General features: G+C 40.9%; 1 protein-coding gene across 1 annotated transcript in view; it reads right to left on the reverse strand.

The window, feature by feature from the left end:
- Nucleotides 1-225: 225 nt before the first annotated feature.
- Nucleotides 226-25,466, reverse strand: part of LOC124775757 — a 77,883-nt gene continuing 52,642 nt past the window's right edge. Inside the window, exons 5-6 of the mRNA XM_047250586.1 lie at nucleotides 10,765-10,979; nucleotides 226-246 (exon numbers count right to left, since the gene is read on the reverse strand). Of these exons, the coding sequence (XP_047106542.1) occupies nucleotides 226-246; nucleotides 10,765-10,979 (236 nt within the window). The remainder of the gene's footprint in view (nucleotides 247-10,764; nucleotides 10,980-25,466) is intronic.

Below are 25,466 nucleotides of genomic sequence, written 5' to 3' on the forward strand. Positions count from 1 at the left end.
GTTAGTTCTGGAAGATTTGGGGACGAATCTTTCGAAAGGGGGGGGGGGGGGGGTGCTCTGCGCCTTATGAAAGTTCGGAGGGCGAATTGTAAATTTTTAAAGTTTAATTCCAGCCGCAGCTAGGCAGGTGAGGCCATCTCGGGTGACGTGCTAATAAGTAAACCACTGGGCAATATCGTTGATATTACATCAAAACATTCCAGCCCGGCGGGGTTGCTACACAATTCATGACCGAGGTGCGTAGAACTGCGAACACCGCAACACAGTGTGACCATAGTGAAGTAACATTTTGTAACTCAGAGAACTTGCGTGTTACTGAGAAACACACATGTTTCGAATTTATCCTGACCTTGCAACCCATGCTCTTTGAAGTGAGCTTGGGAAAGCTGACAGGACAAGTAATACGGCAAACCTACTTGTCTCCATCCAGCAGTTCTACCTCTGAAGGGTAGCTATAAGGGAATAAATAATCGAGCTTCGGGCTCCAAGGCATTCAGCAGTACCGCCATTCTGTCTGCGTCTTGAACCAGAAAGATGACGGGATTTTAAGTTACAGAGAAACCAAGGCTACTATTGGGTGATGGAAATAGGACGGTAACCTGTCTGCTGGTTCACTCATCGAGTTCTGGCGCGAGGCATGCCATACCTGTGGCGTGGCGGCAGCGAGACTTGAGGGAATCTCGCCAATGTGAGGAGCTGGTGTCCAACCGGCTGCATTTACGGGCACATAGTCCGACGTGAGGAAGGCCGCAGTGCTGTATTAGGCTACTTGAATAAACACATGTCAATACTAACACTGTTGAACTGCACGCCCCGGCAAGAACCTGCCTCTCCCTCACCATTTCTCTCGCCCATCGTGACGCATAGTGGCCGGGAACAGGCTGGGATGTTGCGCATCTGAATGAGGTTAAGCTCTACGCAGCGTCACTATTTGAAATCTCAAATTAATATTGAGCAAATGCTGAATGTTTATTGACGCTTTTCTTAGTTTGTTATAAATTTGAGTCGGTCAATTTCACCTGTAAAAAATTCATTACAACAATTTGGACTCTTGTTAAATAAAATAAGTTTATCTTTCCTGACTGACGTATTATGTTTTTTGTGTTCTAGCATCATCGCTTGTTAACGTTCTGAATGGCAACAAAGCTTGTTTGTGGTGATGAGTGAGTTGTCATAGCGGAAAAGGCGTAAAAAGCAAATTTTATTTTGGTCACGCTTGCTTTTGCCTGCTGTGTACTGTACAGTTATTTTTGTTCCCAGATGACACAACAGTCTCATAGGCAAACTAAGCGATGCTGGTTTCCCCGGCGGACTCGTACGTCTCGTACACTCATGTCATACGATGTTACAACACAGACGTGCAGGGCAAACAATCGACACAACACAGTATCGAAGCTGGAGTACCCCAGGGAAGCACACTGGGGTTCATTTGTTCAACCTCTCCTAGCAACACAAAACACGGTTTTGGCCATCTACGCGGATGACACAGCCATCCTGCGCAAGATTGGAAATCGTCGAACATAAATTCACGATTACAGGCAGCACTCAGAGCTGCCGCGCCTTGTTTGGAACGATAGCGTATTAAAGTAAACGTCGACAAGTGCGAAGCCGTTCTGCTCACACGCAGACCGAAGCTACTGTGCAAGCATCAACACTGTCGGTAGGTGACACTACACGCACGCCCAATACGTTTCCGAAAGAAAGTCAGATATCTAGGTATCTGGTTGGACGGGAAACTTACATGGGGGGAGCACATATAATACGTTACCAACAGAGTGCATGCGAGGCTCAAACGAATGCTAAAGAGGAAAAGCACACTAAATAGGAGAGTGTCGAGGCCCATATATATATGACACTGATTCGACCTCTGATGACGTACGCGGCTCCCGTCTGGGGATATGTACGTTCTACACGCCTGCTCCGCCTGCATATCATACAGAACACAGCGCTACGTACCATTAGCAGCGCTCTACGCGACACTCGCACGATGGAGCTTCACAATGAATGCCGCCTTGAAACCCTCAAGGAAATATTCAAAAAACTCGAGACACAACTATATAGGAACTCAAGACACTCGAAGAATCCTTTCATCCTTACTCTCGGGAACGATGATCACAACCATAGGTAGAAGCGTAAGCGACCAAAGACACTGCGGGCTAGTGCGTAACCACCTACGGCGAGCTAACACACACTCACCACCCGACGAGATCGGAAAGCCCCTGCATATCAGCAATACTGGCTGGATATGGCAGCTGCTCTCACAGGCGACCAACAGGCAACAGCAAGGAAGCCGACAAGCTCGCACACTTACGCACAAACAAACCGCCAGCAATACCCTACATTGTGAATCCGATACATGACCTAGCGGACACTAACCGTTGATGAATCCAAGTGTCAAAGGCATGGTGCGGAGTCTCCATGGCAAACTTGGACTGCCTACTTCAGCTGAGTCCCACTATCCTCGGCGAGATAAGCCATCGTTGTGTATCGAGTCTCTCTCTCCAGTGTCAACCACTACATCGACCTGCCTCAGGATAATCACACTTCATCTTCCCAGTATTTCCGGGGTCACCTCATCTCGATCGCTTATGTAATCGAGTACAGGTGTTATGTAAAATTAACCCTGATGTAAGGCAGGGCGTCAAAATCAAAGAGTTGCAAGAGAAGTTAAGGGATCTCTTACACCGCACTAATCTGCTGCAGTGGAAAGGAACTTCTGACGATCAGATAACACTAGAATATGATCGTGAGACTACGTATATTCCCTGGAATGGTTGTGGTATGGAGATAAGGAAGTATTTTAATCGTTTATCTAATCCTATCATGCCTTTTATACGCGGAATTCCTAAATTGTTAATGGAGAGGACTGCTGAAATTGTAAGATTTTCTGTTTGTCGGTTAAATTACTTCCCCGATCTTGTAGTTTTTCAGATCATTTACCCAGTAACTAACGGTATGTTGGCTAGTATTATTCATCAGGCTATCTCACAAGGGAGTACCTTGAATGGTCTGTGTGGTATCATTGCTCACTAAGATTTATCAGACAGGCTGATAAATGATTCAATTAACAAACATTATTTTTGGGTACGTGGCCAAGAAGGATACCTTGTCAGTTATATACAGAATATTAGACGGACCCAATTAGCATTCTTTGTGGAGGTAACCGAAAATCGGGTTGTTGATGGTGAACTTGAACGAATGCGGCTGAAGTCCGTTCGCGGCTGGTGTTCGCTAATAAACCTGGTGGTTTCAGTGAATTGGAAAAACAGTTGTCGAAACGTCATTGTAACACCAACCACAAAGTCGGTGCGATGTACTTTTTTTCTGATGAACGACGTTGAATGCTAGCTGAAGTGAAGGTCGCTATTAGGGAATAAAACTGAGTTAAGTGGAAACAGAGTGGCGGCAAAGTATCTAATTCTTGACATCACAAATTATTTGAATTATTTAAGTGTCTTAATGCAAGGGGAGAAAAATTTGGTAACAGATGTGGCGGCCAAGGTTGACAATATCAAACAAAAATAAATTCTGTGGAAAAATCAGCTTCCAATTTATGACCTGAGACATTTCTCATAACTCAAGACAGTCATTTGTGGACTAGATGACTTAAGATGGCTTTCGAATTATTTGTCTGACCATTTTCGCTTTTCGCTGCTAATGTATCTGATTTCTTCCGACTTGAGGTAATAGATTACAGTGTGGCACTTAGATCAAGACCTGTTTGTCCAGTCCAGGAATTTACTAGACTTTTATAAAATGTTACGCCGAGAGCAATACCCTCGACTGCAGAGACAAGCTGCTAAAGTTGTTTCAGTGCTTGGTTCAAAAATGTATGTGAACGTTTTTGCCTCTCTTCAAATTGACGAAGTTCTGCAAACGTTCAGGTTTGACAGATTATGATCTGCTTAGCTCCATGTGTTCGATTATATCACGAACAATAGTTCCAGAATTACTACATATTCTAAAATCGAAAGGTGTTTCAGTTTATAAACATAATAATGTAATGTTAAATGCCTGTACGTAATGCTTTTTGTAGTGCTGGTCAAGGCAAAGTAATTTATTGGTAGAAAAATAAAGAAGTTGAAAATAGACACACATGATAAACACGTGCTTATAAAGGTATACTGCAATATTTATGTCTTAGAAGTAGCTGCGCTGTGTTGCAAACATGTCCTTCTAAGTTTCCTGCATGTATAGCCTTCAGGATATAGGCGTCTCACTCACAGCTGCTCGGAATAGCGCAGTGGTGTGGGAAGCTGGATCACTGGGTAGAGTCGACCGCACTCATGGAGTGCGAGCATGCCCCTGGAGTGCAAATGTTGGCCAGGCCTGCTGTATTGTAACAACTTACAGGCCCAAGAGGCAAGTTGCTAGAATTTGGTGAAAACAGCCTTGGAACTGTGTCTGATATTTGCGTCTACAGAATTCCTGTGCAAAGTGGGGTTTGTGTTCCGTAATCATAGGCCCTAAATTCATCGACAAAGTGGTACTAGTGAGCTGTAGTCATCAACGCTTGTTGGACTGATTTGGTGAGCACTTTAGTGCGTAGACTTTACATTCTTTAGGTATGAATTACCCTCGATTTTATTTAAAGTCTTTACCAGTTCCAAATTTTCTAACTTAACTAGCTGTTTATGCCACAGCTATTCGGTGTGGGGTGCCTAGTTCCTGTGTGTCGGTTTTGAGACCTTTCGGTAAATATGAATGTATTTTGTGCTGGTTAAGTGTTATTTATTTTATACTGTGGATTAATTTAAATATAATTTTACTGCCTGCTGTTTTAGTTTGAGCTTTGTTGGTGTTGTTGTTTGGATTTTGTTTATACATCCTTTTATAAGAGCAGCCACCGTTATCACAGATTAATACCAAGCTTTGTACAATGATACATCATCTCTCCCTGAGATTTTCATTCCACATAATTCCATGTTTCGCTATTTGTTTCTAATCTCAGGCTCTTCACTCATACAAGCGCTACCTATTTGTCAAGGTTTTTATAGTTACTCTTTGCCTGTTGTGATTTGTTGCGCTTAAAGGTGTTAACTGATGGGTTAGCTAAATATTTATTGACGCTTGGTGTGTTATTTTGGAACAGTTATTGAATGAATTTTTTTCAGTTTTTTCAGTAGTACCAGAATTCATGGGGTTCTTCATTGAATTTGTTTTGAGACAGGACCACCTGAGTGAGATGAAACTATATGCAATGTCACAATTTGATATCTCAGCTTAATACTGAGCAAACTTGAAATTCTAAAAGCTTATTGTTGATTTTCTTGGACTGTTATAAAATTGAATTTTTCAAATCTCATATGGAAAAAAATCATAATAATTAGCACTACTTGCTACATACAATCCGTTTATCTTTCCTAAAGTGCTATCTTTTTTGTGGCCTGACATTGGTTGTGTCCGTTGGCCAGATAGAATGGGTGTTATTACATAAATTGATTTGCTTCATTTAATGACTTCTTAATTAACTGTCAGCCAGGTTGCAATTACTATAAATGAGCTCAGAATTTCGCAAGGAACCAAAATCTCTGATTGAAATTTAGAAATTAATTTTATTTGGCTACCTGTGTTTGTGATGAGGATTGGACAGTCATTGTGGCCTTGCCATGTGCCTTGTATGCCTTCAAAAAGTTTCTGTGTACATGTGCCATAAATAATTTTTAATGGTGTAAGGGTATGTGCATAATATTTTATTGTGACTTAAGTAAATATGTTGCTTACATAAAAGCAAATACTAGCAAAGGAAATATTAAAACTCGTAAGAGGTGAGGATATACTTAGTAAATGCCACGTGGTATAGGAAGATATCTACTGGCTGGATAACATCAAGATAACGGATTTTGAAATAAGATATTGGATTTTAAGACATACCCAGGAGCACATGTAGACTAAGATAATAATTTAGTAATGATGAAATGTAGGCTGTATGTTAAGAGAGTTGCCAGAAGGAATCAACGAACAAGGAAGTATAATATTGTTGTTTATGTATTGTTATGTATCTGGATGTAGATACTGCGGTATTGAATACCACAGTAGGCAGTTCAGCTGAAAATGAGTACACACTGTTAACAGCGGTAATCAAGGAAGATCTACATACAACTATAAGTACAAGAAAGGTAACAGCGAAGATATGTCGTATAACAGGAGAAATATTTCAGTTGATCAACGAGACAAGGAAATAAAAAAAAAAGAAATGAAAGGATATAGAAATATAAATCAATTTGGAATGAATTCAACAGGAACTGTAAAGAAGCCAAACTGAAATGGCTCCAGGAAAAATGTGATTGAATGGAAAGGAAATGACTGTTGGGGGAACAGACTGAGTGCAACGAATAGCAAAAATATAAATAAAAAATTAATAGAATTTAAAGCAAAGGTGTTAACATGAAAAGTGCAAATGGAAGCGCACAGTCAGATGCAGAGGAAAGAGTAGATAACTGAAAATACTGCATTGTGGACCTTTATGAAAGAAGCTTTTTGAAAACATAGTTGTAAATATGAAGGACTGCAAATGAACATTAATGATAAGAACATCTCACAATCAGCATAACAGCTCAAGGTTTCAAGTTGCTGACCAGAATAACAGAAAAGAATGCGCAAAATGAGAATATGTAGTGCGAGAATCAATTTGGCATATGGAAAGTTAAAGCCACCAGAGAGACAGTTCTATATTATACTTTATGATTGTAGCAAGAATTAAGAAGAATCAAAATTTCGTAGGATTTGCCGATCTAGAAAGAATGTTCATCAATGGAAAATGGTTTAAGATATTAGAAATACTAAAACATAGGATTACACTAAAGGGAAAGACAAGCAACATGTAATATGTTACAACAAAGAAGAGCGAGCAGTAACAGTGGAAGAGAAAAAAAGAAGCGCCCAGGTTAGAGGAAACAGATTGCAGGCCTACCTTACGCCCTTTTTACTGTTCAAACTGTATATCGAGTACAATGAAGAATATAAATGGTAGTTTCCGTTGTGGTACACAAATTTAAATTGAAAAAATGTCTGTGATGGGTAGCCTCTGTGAGAGAGTGGATGAATTAGGAGACCTATTGTGTGGAATGGAAATCTTACTGATCAGAGAATATGGATTGAGAATAGACCAAAGAAAGTTGGAAATACTGAATAGTAGCGGATAAATTTAACATCAAAATCGAGCAATGCAGAATAGACAAAGTGGAGGAATATCATACCCTCCTAACAAAATAATGAATGCTGTACCGACCATGGTAGACTGAAGGAGTAGAATAGCATAGGCAGAGAGAGCATTTTTCTCCAGAGAGAGCAACTGCCGACAGAAGGAGTGTACTAGTATCAAACAAGAACATTGCTTACAGGAAGCAGCAACTGGACTGGATTAATTACATCGGAGGTTCCCAAACTGGAGGGGTAAAATGAAATTTTCTGAGAGGTAAAAACTAAACGATTCGGTTCTGTTTCAGTCAGAAAACTAAATTATTTCTGGAAGATCATTACTATTATCACAATTTTGTAAGACTCTAATAATGATTATATATGTTATCAATAATTACTTTTTCTCAATTAGCAGCGTTAATGTGGAGGTTACAGGTACCTCATGCAGTACACCCACTACACACATATGTTGAGCTTTGCACTGTACATTGCTGATGATAAAAGTGAGACATATACTTAACAAATGCTAAATAACTGAAGAAAATGTCTTCTCCAAGTTGTAGATAGTAACTGCATTAGTCCAGAAATTGCTTCATTACTGGCTTCCAGACAAATAAAAGAATTCATTGAGTGCACCACACATCAGTAACTACACAAGGGCTACTATAGAGCTGTGCACAGTATTATTATTATTGAAGCGGTTAGACACATAGCATTAACAGTCTGAAGTCGTCCAATTTCCTCCAGTTCAGAAGTAAGGAGTACAGCAATCAAGTGATTTACAAACAGTAAGTATAGTTCACACATTTGAATCTGTTTCATTTAAAATCAGGTTGCAGTGTGCAGATCAAGCAAGTGCTGCAATGGAGAGGAGTAATGCTGAGGAAGTATGTTTTGTAACAAGTGTCTGCCCTCTCTGTGGATAGTTAGCTTTCTCATCTGAGAAGGAGCTGTGGGTAGCACTTGCAATGCTCCATAAATTCCTTCATCATTTATTCTAAAAAACACACACACAAACTAAATATCATTCATCTTTCATCATTTTAAAAATAAATGTGTTAAATTTTGGTGATAAAATGGAGCGTGTGTGTAGGGGGGGGGGGGGCGGCAGGGGTACTAGCGAATGTCAGATTGCACTCAGGCATAATGGTCTAAAAAGTGTTGGGAAGCACTGATTTAGATCGACAAATCATTCCCAAACCGAATAAGGCTGCATTAGTCATATTCTAGCAAGGTATTTCAAATTTTGGATTGTGGTCAGACCATACCTATGAAAATTTAATTTAAAATAAGATGTGCACTTTGAAATTATTCTTCTCAAATCTGGCTTCAAAAGACATAGTTGATACTTCACTGCCTGTAAGGAAGGTTATAAATGCACATTATTTCCGATTGGTCAGAAATATTGTGTGAAATATATATTTGGCTCTAATATTTGTAGAAAACTTTTATTTCTTTTTAAGTATTTACTTCTGTACATGTAAGACTTTTGTATCTATAATACTATATAAAGACATGTTGTTTCATGTTGTTACAAAAAATTTCGTAAAGTCTTTGACTGATTTACCTCAAATTTTTACACAACACTCTACTGAACATTTAGAATGACATTGACTATAAACCCTTAAATGTATGTAGAACATAAATATGTATGTAATATATAAAGTGGACTACCATAGTCAGCTTTGAGACAAAGCTACACAATATATTTCTTTACTATACATATATGTTTATTACAGTATTATGGAAAGATTTGAATTAAATCGGTCAAGAGCTTTTCGAGATTTTTGATAATAACATTTCCCATATTTACTTCATATCTTTAGACATTACTATAATAAACATTTGGTCAGATGAATATAATTAATAGATATATACACAGCACCATTAGGGAAATGTTGTTAGGAGAAATCTCAAGAAGCTCTTGACTGATTTACTGCAAATTTACAATGTTACTCCAATAAACGTCCTGATGGATACTGAACACACCTCCTTCTGCCCCTGTCCTTGTCCACCTATCCCTCCCTCTGTCTGTCCATCTCATCCTCCTACCTCTACTATCTATCCCCTCCACCACACTCCTCCCTGTCTCTTTACCTCCTGCTCCCCCTATCTTTGTTCATTTCCTCCACATCCTCAAATGAAGAGACCTACTCAGCTGAAATAGTTATAAAGGCTGATTGTGAGGGTGGAGGAGGGGGGAACTCGAATCTAGAACTATAAAAGCGCTTTTCTTGCTTCATTTAATTTTTGTTCATGTTGATGCATGTCAATCTTTGGTGAAAGCAACAGTGATTAACTTTACTGCTAGACAAATATTGATACAATCGAAATAAATTAGAAGAGCAGTGTGAACATTCATTATCATTTTTCATTCCCTAAAAAACCCTGTGTTGTTGCACATTGGTTCATGTTTTATGTCACACGACAAGTATCATGTTACGTCATGACATAGTACAGTTGCCTTAGGTGCCTGGGTAGGGCAGGCATTCCTCTGCATGACCTTGAATGTAACTCACACAACTGTCTAAGATGTGGGGGACTCCCAGGGGTCACGATGATCAATTCACAGCGGTTCCTGGGGAGTGGAAAGGGGAAGGAGGGGGGGGGGGGGGGGCGCCAAGGAGACCAGTGGATAACGTGCCACCGGAGTAATAAGATCGTTATCTCATCCAGAAGCGGCTTTGCTATTCTACTGTCCCCTTAAATCACATCCCTTTAATTCCTATTATTTTGAGATGCATGTCCCTTTATGCCTAGAACATATGCTGCTATCCTACAACCGAATTACTTCAATTTTCACACATTACTCTAAAAACATTCAGATTGGAATAGACTATAAGTATTTTAATCATTTGATGTACAGTTTTTCTGCTGAAACCAATAGCGAAAAAGAAAATACTTTGGTGTGCTCTACTGTAAAAATGTGTTTTTTTGTTTTCGTTCTCGTTGTCTTTTTTAGCCATGATAGGAAGGCATTTAAACCAGTAGGCAAATTGTTCCGCCCATATATATATTATCTTATTATACGTACTTTTAAACCAGAATCGTGTACACAATAATGTGCTGTTTTGTTTTCCTCATTGCAATCGGATTTCAGAGAAAACAGGAAAGTTATGTATGGCTGATCAGCTTATGATTAGAGTATTACTACGGGTCCTGAATTTCTGAATTTGTAACAACAGTAACAAAGGTTAAGGTCACAGAGAGGGGTAGTCGCGGTTGACGGGGCGAAGGGATAAAATGGACAGACGAAGGGGGAGGGGGAGGAGGTGATGGAGACAGAGAGTGGGGAGAAAGAGATTAGGACATATATGCAATTCCCATACATATTTAACACCTGCGGAGCATTGTAGGGTTCGCAAGTACCATATAAACACATGGAATGTTCTTTTTGATAGACGCTATCGAGAAAATAGTGCCAACAGACTACTTAAATCCAGAGTCAGTAATGAATTTTTCATAGATTCCTAACTGAGTTACAGGAACAAAGAAAGTAGATGCCGACTATGCATGGATGAAGTTAAAACTTTAAAAGGAAATGCTCTCTAGTTCAGACGCTGGTATTGTTGGAGATACCTTTCTTGGAGTGCACACCATCTAGCGACTGTAGAGCCAACTCACCTGTTCCAGCCATTCCCGCCAGAGGTCTCTGTCGGCGTGCGTGTCGAAACCGAGGAAGATGTGCCTGACAGTGGCGGTGCTGGTGGCGGCGCTCTCGGGTGCTGCCGCGAGCTGCGGCACTTCCACGCGGAGGACCAGCCGTCCAGCCTTGAGGGGTCGTTCACTCACGGAGCCTCCAGATAGCACCACCTGCTCCGGAGTGCCGTCGTCCGTCGCTGCAATAGGGAGAAAATAAACGTAATCGTGCGTCAGCTTACATGTTTCGAGGAACGATCAAAATATAACTTCAGTACTGGCCGCAACAGATGATCGAGAGATGTTTCTCTGAAGCTATATATATAATTTTTTCATTAGTTTTCTTCCATATACACTGAAAGCAGAAGTTATGCTGCGGCGTGGTTTACTTTCTAACACGGTAATTTGTAATGTAATGGTACTTTTTCCAAGTTATGTTCTTGTTATTTTACTGTTAATTTACCAGGAATCCGTCACGCTGCAGAGTCTTACAAGATAATTTGCTTGTCATTTACTGCCGGATGCACACAAAGTGTCACATATTGGAGGTCCAACTGATCAACCCATCTACTTATGACTTAACAGGTAATGTTTACGAAAAGTCTGAGCTTGTTATTTTAGCACAGACACTGCTTTTTCGTCAGTGATTTCACTGAAGACCTATTCTGAGCAAATTACCATATAAATGACATGCGCATCAAAATCTGAATTACAATTCTTTCCACCCCACAGCTTGTCTGAAACAACAACCATAGATAATATTTCGAGGAAAAAGCAGTCTTGACACGTTTCGCCCTTCTGGGGCATCATCAGAAAATTTTAATGTTCTGCAAAATACGCATTCGTCACATCCGTGGAGCGCGTTGCGTGTATCTTACACACACTGAAGTTCATGTTGTCCTCTGTCAGCACTGCTTTTTCAACTGACTTCATAAGGGCGAAACATGCCAATGAAAGTATTGTCTCCACCGCAACCAAGATTGTTTCCCTCTTCGAATGTCTAATTTTCTTTAAAAATAAATAACTCCTTTGGCAGTTCACCTTTTATCTTACCCAGTATCATGTTATGTAACAATGATGCTTGAATGAAAGCTCAAAACAATTTTGAATGGTGCTAATGGAGGTAACACAATGTGGGTTCTCATCTTGCACTGCCAAGATAGTTTTTTTGGTATTCTTTACATGGATAGGATACAAGGTGATCCTCCATTCACTCCGTTTGCTGCTAGCATGAAATGTAAAACACATTAATCAGGTGGAATTTAGTCTTTCTCCTTTAGACAAAAACAAATTAATCTCCATACTTCTTGTAGTGTGCGAACTGCTTTAGTTTCTGCTCACTTTCATCTATGATATGTATTATAATGTACCGAATACTTCGTATGACTAGATTCAGGGGAACAGTGTACACAGTTTGCACTTTTTAAAAATACTTCTTATGTATTACGTAGCGTTGCATCGTCAATTACTGCTCGATTACGGACTTTCGGCTCATATGTCTTAACGTACACTTATTTGCTTGCACTAATGTGCATTCATGAATTATTGAGTCAGAAGCACATAGCTGGTATTGTGTGGTGCCACATTTCAGTCTGATGACGACAAGGACGTTCTGTGAGTCACTGAAAGCATTGGCGAGCCAACGTGATCCATGGCCGATCAACCGTTGCCTACCACGGAAATTGGTCGAATCTGGGCCTTAGGCTCTAACATCACTCCAGTGAGTCAGCGTTTCAGGTGTGTTCAATAGTTCTGAGGTCAGACAGCATTTGGGCCAACCAAGTGCACTAATGTACGCTGAGTATTCCTCAAAATATTATAACACCTTTCGAGGGCGTTTTCGTGGTGAATTGCCTCGGAATACAGATCGCTGTCGGGAGCTATAAAGGAGTCAAGAGTCCATCTACGATGTGGTCATTAGTAAATTGGCGCGAAATGTAAAAGGATGCGGAAGGAAATTAGAAATACCCTTACAAAGTCAACTTCTCGGAATTCACTTTAAGCGATTTTGGGAAATCACGGGAACTTAAATTTGGATGAGGTCTTGAACCGCCGATCTCCCAGATACAAGTTCAGTGCCTTACCACAGCGACTTGCGCGGTTCGACTGCTGTAGTAGGCAAAAAATAAGTGTACAAGTCCATTATTTTATTTTATGTTATTTTACTTTATTTTTTTAAGCCATCAGTCTTCTGATTGGTTTGTTGGTTTGATGCGGCCAGCCACGAATTCTTTTCCTGTGCCAACTTCTTCAGCTCTAAGTAGCTCTTACACACGACATCCTCAGTTATTTTCTGAATGTATTCCAATCTTTGCCTTCATCCACAGTTTTAATCTCCACAGCTCGCTCTAGTATCGTGTAAGTTATTCTGTGATGTCTTAAAGTATGCACTACTTCTTCTTGTCGGTGTTCACCACATCTAAATCATTTCGACTCTCTTCTTTTCCGGTTTTTTCTCAGTACAAGACTCATTTCCATACAATTACGTGCTGCAGACGTACATTCTCAGGCATAAGACGGACGAAGCAATAAGGGTAAAAAAGTAGACTAGCACACGCAAAGAGAGCGTTCCTGACCAAAAGAAGTCTGCTGGTATCAAAGAAACGCCTTAATTTTAGGAAGATATTTCTAAGGATGCAGGTCTGGAACACATCTTTGTACGGAAATGAATCATGGACTGTGCGAAAACTGAAAAAGAAGGGAATCGAAGCGTTTTAGATGTGGTGCTATAGAAGAACGACTCATAAGGTAATAAATGAAGAGTTATCGAGAATCGATGAGGAAAAAAAAGTGCAAAATGCTGACAAGAAGAAGGGACAGGATGTCAGTGCATACTTTAAGATATCAGGAAATAGGCTACACGGTGCTAGAGGAGGCTGTGGCGGGTAAAACGGTAGGGGAAGAGAGAGATATGAATATATGCAACAAATAATATTGAAGACGTATGGCGCAAGTTCTACTGTGAGGCAAAGAGATTGTCACGGGAGAGGCAGTCATGGCGAGCAGCATAAAACTTGTCAGAAGACTGATGACTCAAGGAAAGAGAGAGAGAAAAGAGAGAGAGATTCTGTAGACTGAGAGATTATTTGCTGGATGCGACAACTGCCAAAAAATTATTTTCTTTAGGCTTTCAAGACCTGTCAAGTGGTGGAATAAGTGTTTACAGGCATAGTGTTTCGAAAAGAAAAATAAATTTCAGGCTGGAGCTGGTGGCACTGATGACACTTTCTGCGAGCTTTGTATTGACTCACGGTCGTATTAATGATTGTCGCAGTTCACAGTCTGGCCGGGACATTAGACGCGTTTTCACCGAGCAATCTACAACTGCTGTTCACGAGGTGTGACAGTCTAGACGTATTGGCCAATTCTTCGGAAGAACCATTCAGACCGCCGCAGGCAGACAATACGACTTTCCTACGGCCGGTGTGGACGAGCGGTTCTGCGCGCTTCAGTCTGGAACCGCGCGACCGCTACGGTCGCAGGTTCTAATCCTGCCTGGAGCATGGATGTGTGTGATGTCCTTAGATTAGTTATGTTTAAGTAGTTCTAAGTTCCAGGGGACTGATGACCTCAGATGTTAAGTCCCTTAGTGCTCAGAGCCATTTGAACCATTTTTTTTTAAACTTTGCTACAATCTAATTCACCACGCGAAACGTGGTCACCGAAGCCGTTCTGGCGTCTCTACGATGTTTACTGACTCAGTACGATTATCGGAATAATCTTGTCCCTCAACTAGGCAAAATACATTTGCTATTGAGCCAGTATGTGGTTGTTCTCCATCAACATTAAGTTCCTTCGAACCTTTCCTACTTTTATTTATCTGAACCCCATCGAATTATGACGTGTCCACTTACAAATATTCAGTTTGTATGTGGGAACGTTCACAACGTGAAGTCCATCGTGCCGCAATTTAAAGGGCCAGAAAAATTAAAGGAAAGCCAGAGGTCACCGACTCGTTGGCTGCTCGTTTTTAAACGTAGTGATAATTGAATAGGCCGACAATTGGCGAGGTAGGTCAAAGGAATCATCCCCGTAATCTCTCTGAAGTGAGGAACGTCACGAGATTCTAAAATAGGTTTGGGGGCTGGTAGTTTGAACTCCGCTCGTCCAGGCTGCGCAGCCTCGGTTAGCCCCTAAGTATTTGGTGGACAGAGGTTACACGGTGTTTTGTGGTTTCATTGAGATGACTGAGTGAAAGAACTTGCATCTCCTGCCTATCATCGTGGACGCTAAATTATTACGACACGCGCGTAGGAAAGAACAGAGCCAGTTCTATGACAAATGTCAAGAAATTTGAAAGAATTACGTAACAAAGTATAGTTACACAGCTGTCGTGGTATATAAATGCTTCGGTATTGTTATTTGCGTGCTTTATTTGCCGCCTGTTTCTCCGTTTTGCAATGGTTCTGCATTTTGTAATTTCCGCTTTCCTGGCTCGCGAGTTATTTGTAATCCCAGGTATTTATCTACGGTTTCAGTTCGCAACATTTTAACAGCGTTTATGCCACTTTTGTATGGTGCGCGTACACTCAGGCAGACTAAGCTTCAATTAAAACAGTAGGTTGTTACGCATCCATTTCGAGCCTATAACGAATTCAGCAAGCGGCTCTGCGGGTGGCCTATCTCACTAGGCGAATCCACACACGAGTGAAATTAGAATTTCAGGATGGAAAGGGTATGACTGCCTGCTTAAATTAACGCCACTGTCAAATTCAGTAAGCATCTGTGTAACCGAGTAACTTTAAGTATGGAATATTAATTTTGTGTCACAGCAACCCATTTTATTACATACAGAGGTCCAGTGTCGGGGCATGCGGATTTCTTGCACTGATTTCGTTGATATTTACTAGAATTACAGCCACAGTCGTAAGATATTCTGTACACATCAGTTCTCAAGGACTTAGTTTCTTCACGAAACCAAGGACCTCCGATTTTATACACGTTTGAAGAACATTTTGAATTATGCTGATTAAGCTTAGTAGATATTACGGCATTAGTGACGACGTTTGCAATAGATTCCACAGAAATATTGTGCGCGATAAGATCAGAATCACGTCTACTGTTACTTATGATCGACTGTAGTAAATACATAGAATAAATGTTGAATAGAATGCACTGCTTGATATTAACACAACTTGAGATAATGGTTAATAAGTGAGGAAGTAGAAAGCAAAATAGTGACAGACTAAACATTAATTCATGGGAGATACAACAGTAGAGGGAAAAATGTCTCTAAACTTACAGAGCTTGGACAAAGTGAGGCAGACATCGGAAACAGATTAGCACAGAATTGTCAAACACTTTCTGTAGTTGCATGTTTACAGTGTAACACTGTTTCCAAGAGAAACGTGGATCACAGAAAAAGTCGAGGAGAAGAAATTAGAATCATCTGAAATGTATGATTACGGGAGGATGAAGAAAATTAAATGGAAACCTAAGTACGTAATTATTAGGTTCCGGGAAGAAGACAAGAAAAAATCATAAATATTTCACAGAGTGCGGGACATGGTAGTGGAACATGCAATGTATCCATGAATAGTTTAAATTGTTGCTGGAATAAGTAGAATTTGCAGGGATAAACAAAAATTAGAGTATGTACGCTATAAATATTTTTTTCAAAGTTGCTGATTGTACTAGCTATGTGAAGATTAAAAGTTGCGAGAAAATACGAAGACATGGATGACAGCATCAACCCAAGGCGAAAGAATGCTAGTTATAAAAAGAAAAAAAAAAAAACTAGTCGCTGTGTCGTCTACCACTGATTCGTATGCGGTCTTATCACTGCCTATCAGTGGTGTTGCTCCCTCTGTAGAGTAGTTTTTCTGACCGACTGTAAACTATAGAAATGAAACTGCAGAGTGAAAATCTCATTCTGGAAACATCCCCCAGGCTGTGGCTAAGCCATGTCTCCGCAGTATCCTTTCTTTCAGGAGTGCTAGTTCTGCAAGTTTCGCAGGAGAGCTTCTGTAAAGTCTGGAAGGTAGGAGACGAGGTTCTGGCAGAAGTAAAGCTGTGAGGAGGGGGCGTGAGTGCTTGGGTTGCTCAGATGGTAGAGCACTTGCCCGCGAAAGGCAAAGGTCCCGAGTTCGAGTCTCGGTCCGGCACACAGTTTTAATCTGCCAGGAAGTTTCATATCAGCGCACACTCCGCTGCAGTGTGAAAATCTCATTCTGGAAACTATAGAAATGTTTACTGGATCTCACTGTTGTATACGTCACCAGTCACTGACAGTTCTCACTGTCAGTTCTCTGATAAGATTAACATTTCATTTACACTGAAGCGCAACATAATTGATTGGTCTATTGTGCAATTTACCTAAACCACAGGTATATTCGTAGTGTCCTTTTAGCAGCCTGCAGAGCTTGCACGTCGTCTACGAAGAATGCATTATGTTTGTGCTACTTAACATTGCCTCGTCGACAATTCTCTTGGTAATTCAGCAGTCACTTAATAAATCTAATGTGAAACAAGCACTCGAAGAACTGAGTGCTTACTTTGATTAAATTTCATAGCATCAACTCTATACAGCTCTGTCGACTGCAGATCAGCCATGCAATAGTCTAAATTTATACTGTCACGTAAAACTTGTAACTTGAAGTTCGCATTCTGCAGACAGACTAAATTTGGAGACAAAAGGTTCTGTCAGTCAGCTATAGTTCCTGCGCTAATGTCTCTTGGCATACTTATCAGGCCAGAATTTTAACCGCCAGTCAGTGCACTGTGTCGTCCACAAAGACTCATTCAATTTCACGAGTCTATATCTTCTGCATAAGTAAAGATAGAGACTTGGAATTAATTTTAACTTACTTGTAGAACAAAAATGCTTTTTATTTGCGAAAGAACAATTCAGCTTTACGTTGATATCTCTTATACACCCTTGCGCATACAAACTTGGGATAGTCCACGCCCAGAATGAATTCACAAAACTCTAAACGTTGTGGTTATAGCACCATGAAGGGCGTTCATCAGCTGAGCCACTGAGAACCACAAGGGTCAAAAGCACAGACAAAAAGTTTTGAGAAAAATAGACGTTTGTGAAAATCAGATTTGAAGACAAACTATCATTCTCAAAGGTCTGAGTTGTTTTATAACCAGGCCTCAGCATCCTACATTTCCTATGAAAAAATAATATACTCACTTTATGCCATGAAATATTAATTAATATTTAGGATTATATTTATTATTAATGGTTGGTTGGCTGATTTGGGGGCGGGGTCCAAAAAGCGAGTCATCGGTCCCATCGGATTAGGGAAGGATGGGGAAGGAAGTTGGCCGTGACCTTTCAAAGGAACCATCCCGGCATTTGCCAGAAGTGATTTAGGGAAATCACGGAAGAGCTAAATCAGGATGGCCGGACGCGATTTTCAACCTCCCAAATGCGAGTCCAGTGTGCTAACCACTGCGCCACCTCGGCGGTAATGTTAGTGTTAATTCTCAATATTTCAATATACAAGCTAGTGATAATAGCGTGTTTTAATTGTTGTAAATAATGGGAAACTGAAATCAGAAGATAAAGAAGAGATGCTAAATGCAACATACATATAATTATGACCTATTCCATCACTTCATGATCCTCACTACCAACATTTTCACTAAAGACATTCTGTGGCTTGAGGTTCAGCTAAAGCTGCCGATTTACCTTTGATTTCGAAGTGCTGCGGGTAAGTACAGGGTGCAGATAGTAAATTATATTGACAACGCTAGATAACAATTGAACGGTGCAGAGCAACATTATGCTTTGGGCTCATATATAAGTGAATATCGGAGAAATCGATGAGACAGATTTTTGTAAATGGTCATATACACAATGTGGGCCAACAGCTTAGTGGAAGCTGGTTAAACATAACAACCGTAGATGTCAGGAGAATGCATACATGCTACAATCTCAAAATCGACGACGGTGTGTTTCAGGCGCTTATGGTTCTCAGCGCCTCATTTGTATTGTGTATGGTGTGAAACACGGACATCTCAACAAAACAAGCCAGATTCACATACGAGGAATGGCTATCTCAATTGGCACAACGAGTGACTTGTGTGGATTGCGTGCAAAACACTGTTGAATGCGCTCTAGATCTTAAACGGGCATACTGTTGCGAACTGTGGCTTTCCCCTTACGTAAACAAGCAGTGCCTTGGTTCTGCAGACATCGTCGTCAAATTCTTTGAGCTGTAGGAGGTGCAGTGTCCTACTCTCGACGAAAATTACGCCGCACAATATCGTAAGTGACGTGCATACGTCGAAACGGAGAACACAAAACGCATTTTGTTGCTCTGTTGTGGGTATCTCAACTAAACGTACACTTAGTTATGAACGAGAAGCTGACCGAGTGCACTAGCTGCCCCAGCAGCCAAATGTATCAGCAACGTACAACTGCTGTCAACGTAAATTTTAGTTTTGAGGAGTAAGTTTAAATCTACGCTAAGTTTCTGGCCTTACTCATGTAGAAGCTTGTCTTGTGAAATCGGATATTCCATTTTGTAAACTCTGTACTTCTATCATGGAAAATTCAAAATACCCCTAAGAAAAGCGATCTTGTTAGGAAATTTGTTAGGAAACTGGTCCCTACTCTCACTACTAAGTTAGCCGAGCGGTCTAGGGCGCTGCAGTCACGGACTGTGCGGCTGGTCCCGGCGGAGGTTCGAGTCCTCGCTTGGGCATGGGTGTGTGTGTGTTTGTCCTTAGGATAATTTAGGTTAAGTAGTGTGTAAGCTTAGGGACTGATGACCTTGGCAGTTAACTCCCATAAGATTTCACAAACATTTGAACACATTTCACTACTAAGCGCAGCAACGAGCACCACCCTTGTGGCTACTAATATCTGGACCTGATAGCATTCCTACCCCAACTGCCCTACTGGTCTATCTTTGCAGGGTGTTTCAAGTAGAAAGTTATTAGGCATATTTTACATCTGCGTAAGCGTTGATGCCAACACACATATTTTGGAACAGGTTTAGTACCTCAGTAGTACCTACATTACTAAAACGCTATTCGGTAACCCAGAACCCGGTATCGACTCCACGGTACCAGTTTGAGAGTTGTTGTTGTTGTGGTCTTCAGTCCTGAGACTGGTTTGATGCAGCTCTCCATGCTACTCTATCCTGTGCAAGCTTCTTCATCTCCCAGTACCTACTGCAACCTACATCCTTCTGAATCTGCTTAGTGTATTCATCTCTTGGTCTCCCTCTACGATTTTTACCCTCCATGCTGCCCTCCAATGCTAAATTTGTGAGACCTTGATGCCTCAAAACATGTCCTACCAACCGATCCTTTCTTCTAGTCAAACTGTGCCACAAACTTCTCTTCTCCCCAATCCTATTCAATACCTCCTCATTAGTTACGTGATCTACCCACCTTATCTTCAGCATTCTTCTGTAGCACCACATTTCGAAAGCTTCTATTCTCTTCTTGTCCAAACTAGTTATCGTCCATGTTTCACTTCCATACATGGCTACACTCCATACAAATACTTTCAGAAACGAATTCCTGACACTTAAATCTATATTCGATGTTAACAAATTTTTCTTCTTCAGAAACGATTTCCTTGCCAATGCCAGTCTACATTTTATATCCTCTCTACTTCGACCATCATCAGTTATTTTACTCCCCAAATAGCAAAACTCCTTTACTACTTTAAGTGTCTCATTTCCTAATCCAATTCCCTCAGCATCACCCGATTTAATTTGACTACATTCCATTATCCTCGTTTTGCTTTTGTTGATGTTCATCTTATATCCTCCTTTCAAGACACTGTCCATTCCGTTCAACTGCTCTTCCAAGTCCTTTGCTGTCTCTGACAGAATTACAATGTCATCGGCGAACCTCAAAGTTTTTATTTCTTCTCCATGGATTTTAATACCTACTCCAAATTTTTCTTTTGTTTCCTTTACTGCTTGCTCAATATACAGATTGAATAACATCGGGGAGAGGCTACAGCCCTGCCTCACTCCTTTCCCAACCACTGCTTCCCTTTCATGCCCCTCGACTCTTATAACTGCCATCTGATTTCTGTACAAATTGTAAATAGCCTTTCGCTCCCTGTATTTTATACCTGCCACCTTCAGAATTTGAAAGAGAGTATTCCAGTTAACATTGTCAAAAGCTTTCTCTAAGTCTACAAATGCTAGAAACGTAGGTTTGCCTTTTCTTAATCTTTCTTCTAAGATAAGTCGTAAGGTTAGTATTGCCTCACGTGTTCCAACATTTCTACGGAATCCAAACTGATCTTCCCCGAGGTCCGTTTCTACCAGTTTGAGAGTAGAGGGAACAAAAATTCTATTTTCGATATTTCGCGTAATTATAGACCGACTTTAAAAAAAATTAAAATCCTGTCATATTTTACTCATTAAGACGCACAATCTTATTTAAAAAATTTAACACAGTAAGACAGGTATTACAGTCAGAAACTGTGTGTTTGTCCTGATGCAGCGTTACTGACGACGCACAAATAGAGTAACTTTATTCATCCAGTGTTTGAGAATGAGAGCACTTAGCGACTTTCAACACCCTTTGCACATAATTTCAAACCGTTGGGAAACTTTTTCTCACACCCAATCCAAAATGAAGGAAGGAAAAATGTTTATCTTTTACAATATCTTTGCTGTTCACGCACTCAAACTTCAGCATAGGGCATGACGTTCTAATTTATTAGTTCTTACTACTAACTGTAGCCGGCCGGAGTGGCCGTGCGGTTCTAGGCGCTACAGTCTGGAGCCGAGCGACCGCTACGATCGCAGGTTCGAATCCTGCCTCGGGCATGGATGTGTGTGATGTCCTTAGGTTAGTTAGGTTTAAGTAGTTCTGAGTTCTAGGGGACTTATGCCCTCAGCAGTTGAGTCCCATAGTGCTCAGAGCCATTTGAACGATTTTTTACTAACTGTATTCGCAACACAGTTTTCATACAGCATCCACATATACTACTGAATGTTCTTGTAAAACTATATCAGTGTGCGACACATATTTCAGGAGATATGACGTCATAAGCATTGAAATGAGTGAAAAACTAACTTCTGCCTAAAATGAAGCATTAATTACCCAGTTTAGATTCATACAGTGTTTCATAATGAGAGCACTTGGCTACTTCCCGTGAACTTCAGCCAATTTTACCTCGCTTTCATCCTTAAAGGCAAATTAGCACATTAACAGATCTGTAAGTTTATCAAACGTTTGACGCTGGTTTATACATGCGAGTTCGATGCTTTAAAAATCGGTGGTTTACTTGTGGGGAATAAGCGTTAGACCTTGCCCTACAAGCGGGCCTCTGCAGTGTTAGCGGCGCCCAGTACCGAGTTTCCGCTTCGGCGTTCGGACACTGACTGCACAGCTGTGACTGCTTCCGGAGTACTCCAGCACAAGTCAGGCATTCTCGTGAACGGTTTTTTAATTTTAATGTTCTACGAGTCTCCTGCACTGAAAAGTCCGAAAAAAAGCAACAATATTCACTATATTCACATCAAGCTATTAGTTCCCTTCCGTACAGTACCCGTGCAGCGCGCAGAATTCAACACTACTGTATCCGTCAGCGACTGCGAGAGTGACCCGACGACATGGTTCGCCTCGCAACATCACAATCGACAGTAAGAGCGGCGATCTGCGCTGCAGACACAGCCTGACGCCAAGTAGGCTCACCTGGCGCGAATCTGTGGTTTCCGAGGTGGCATAAGACGAGCGCAGTGAAGCTCTGGCACATCCATGTGTTTGCTCGCTTTATAACCTCACCCTACGATCCGGCACCTCCGCCGTCGACGTCCTACCGACTTGTACCGGTTTAATTTTGTAAGTTTCCGCAAGCAAAGTAAGGTGACACGAAAGCTTTTTGGTTATGGTACCGCCCCATATTGAAAACAACTGTCACTGATGATACCAACGTTTCGGACTCGAACACAGTGGCCTTCTTCTGGGTCATTACACTTACTGTAAACGTGGCCAAAACGTTGGTTTCGCGAGTGATAGTTGTTTACAATATGAGACGATACCATTACCAGAAAACTGCCACATTAATAATTGCGGTTTATTGTGTTGGTGGAATTCTCACTTTCTGTTCACCGACAAGTACGCCTGGACATGTTCCAGAGCATCTGACTTGTACTTTGTGTAAGCTGTTCGTGTGCATCGTGTTCAATAAACGTGACGTGTACCTCGCTTAACAGACAGAAGCTCTTTTAATTCTTTTTTCACATTGGCTGATATTTATGGCTCAGAAGAAAAGCTATTTACTACAAAAATTTGGAGATTATTTTGCCTTTTCAGCAGATGTGTACCCTGAAGAAACCATTCAATATCGTCTTGCCTTTTACTACTGCGACGGCCACAGACTTTCACATCTATGTTTTACCAAATGTTTTATACTGTATGAAGCTCTGATGGAATGTATTTAAATCCAACTGGAACATCTCACACATCTGGGCACATCCCTGTATGGAAGAGGTGTGTGCACTCTGTCTAAAGGAAGACGACTTGGTATTCGAAATTAGATCCAAATGAAAACTTTGTAATCAAGAAGACAGCTTTACTACAAAACGAAGAACTTCATTTAAGTATGTGGTGCAAGTAAGAAAACAGTGAACTGATCCAGAAACATTAATAAATTCTCATCCTTCTTCTGCACTTCAAGGTTTCGGAATTTGCGTTTATTTTTATTTTCGCTGCCATCTCGTTCTGAGTCTTCCCACATCTCTTATTCCTTTTGGGTGGTACAGCACGCCCTGACGTGGGATTCTCTCTACACTCATTATTTGTAGGTGATATTTCCACAATGTTTTAGTTTCTTCAATCTTTTCATTAATATTATAAATATCTTGTTGATCCCTAATATCCTCCGGCCGGCCGGAGTGGCCGAGCGGTTCTAGGCGCTACAGTCTGGAACCGCGCGGCCGCTACGGTCGCAGGTTCGAATCCTGCCTCGGGCATGGATGTGTGTGATGTCCTTGGGTTAGTTAGGTTTAAGTAGTTGTAAGTTCTAGGGGACTGATGACCTCTGCAGTTAAGTCCCATAGTGCTCAGAGCCATTTGAACCAACCTAATATCCTCCTTTCTTACACGGTCTTTCCTAGAATATGGTACTTTTCACGAGTTCAACATTCATTAGGTGAAAATAATAATCTAAAATAACAAAAGGGGAAGCACATTTTAAAAGTTTCGTATTGATACCATATGGTACATATGCTTTCCCGTATTTCATATCTCTCAAAAATTTTTCCAGTAATTCTGTTGTGAATGAATCCGCAGTAATATTACATAATACGATCATCTCTTCAGTGTTGAATTTTCTATTTGCCACGATTTTTATAAAATTATTTCCACTGATACGCGCTAATTGTATTTAGCTATGCAGTAACTTTCACTGCGCTATTGAAGTTTTCATTAGTTTATAAGCAAAAGTTTGGCTCCATCATGTTTTTTGCTCTACTTCAGTTATAAGGTGATCACATGACTGTTAGTGTGTTGGACTGATTATTTGTTTGGCTTGGTTCTAGTTTTGCTTATTCCCCTCTTCAGTTCCTTATGTTTTATTCTGCAGCAGTTTTTTTGTGGGCTCTATCTATTTCTCCAACGACCTCTGCGATATTATCGTTCCAAAACCTTAATCATGTATTTTCAATTAACTTCTTCCTTTTTGCCATTCCATCATACACCGCACTTTCTATGTGTTCTTTAACATTTTGCCACTCTCCCTCTACATCTCGAACAGTTAGAGTGTCTCTCAGATAGATTGACGGAAAGAAATTGCAACAGCAGGAGAAATGATTGATGAGACGAGCCTTTTTACAGCTTGGAAGATGTCTGTAGTTCAAGTCGAAGCTCTATAGGAGGGCTGAAATGATATCTTCGAGCCGTTGTTGCCGCCAGCCTATTTATGTACGCTCTGACGGATTGGTGAGATGGCACATCGTCGCGCCCGCCGAAGCAGTTTAGAAACGAACCTAACTCACTCTCCTCAGTAGGCGGGTCCGTGATCATAAAATTATGCATCCAGCTAGTTGCTCTCAATGGGCATTTTGGTAATATAATGGTGTTCATTCTGGAAACATCCCCTAGGCTGTGGCTAAGCCATGTCTCCGCAATATCCTTTTTTTTCAGGAGTGCTAGTTCTGCATGTTCGCACGAGAGCTTCTGTAAAGTTTGGAAGGTAGGAGACGAGGTACTGGCGGAAGTAAAGCTGTGAGGACGGGGCCTGAGTCGTGCTTGGGTAGCCCAGTTGATAGAGCTCTTGCTCGTGAAAGGCAAAGGTCCCGAGTTCGAGTCTCGGTCCGGCACAGTTTTAATCCGCCAGGAAGTTTCAATGGTGTTCATTGTTATCTTTCAATACTTTCTACACTTAATCAACGACTTACACAGTCACTGGTTGTGTCCACAGAGTACTAACTTAACTGTGTTTTATCCTCCATACCCACATGTGCCAAGGATATACTTCGAGTTGTATTCCACTGTCCGATTCTTAATGGTTCTTTTTAAGGTGTGAGTGGGTAACTTCCACGTTCAAAGACTGCACTTCATCTTGTTTCCATTCATAGCAAGAAGACCCCTACTCCCCTTAATATGTCTATGGGAGTTGTGTGGTACCCATTTGTGCCTTCCTTAATTAGGCCACCCCTATTAAGATTCATTAAAATAAGACGTTTTCCGTTGGAGCGCAGTATCCTTGTTTTCGATTAATTTTCAAGATCATTCAGGGTAGTTCCTCATTCTAT

Source organism: Schistocerca piceifrons, chromosome 2 (assembly GCF_021461385.2).
Source record: "Schistocerca piceifrons isolate TAMUIC-IGC-003096 chromosome 2, iqSchPice1.1, whole genome shotgun sequence".
In the NCBI taxonomy this organism is placed as follows: Eukaryota; Metazoa; Arthropoda; class Insecta; order Orthoptera; family Acrididae; genus Schistocerca; species Schistocerca piceifrons.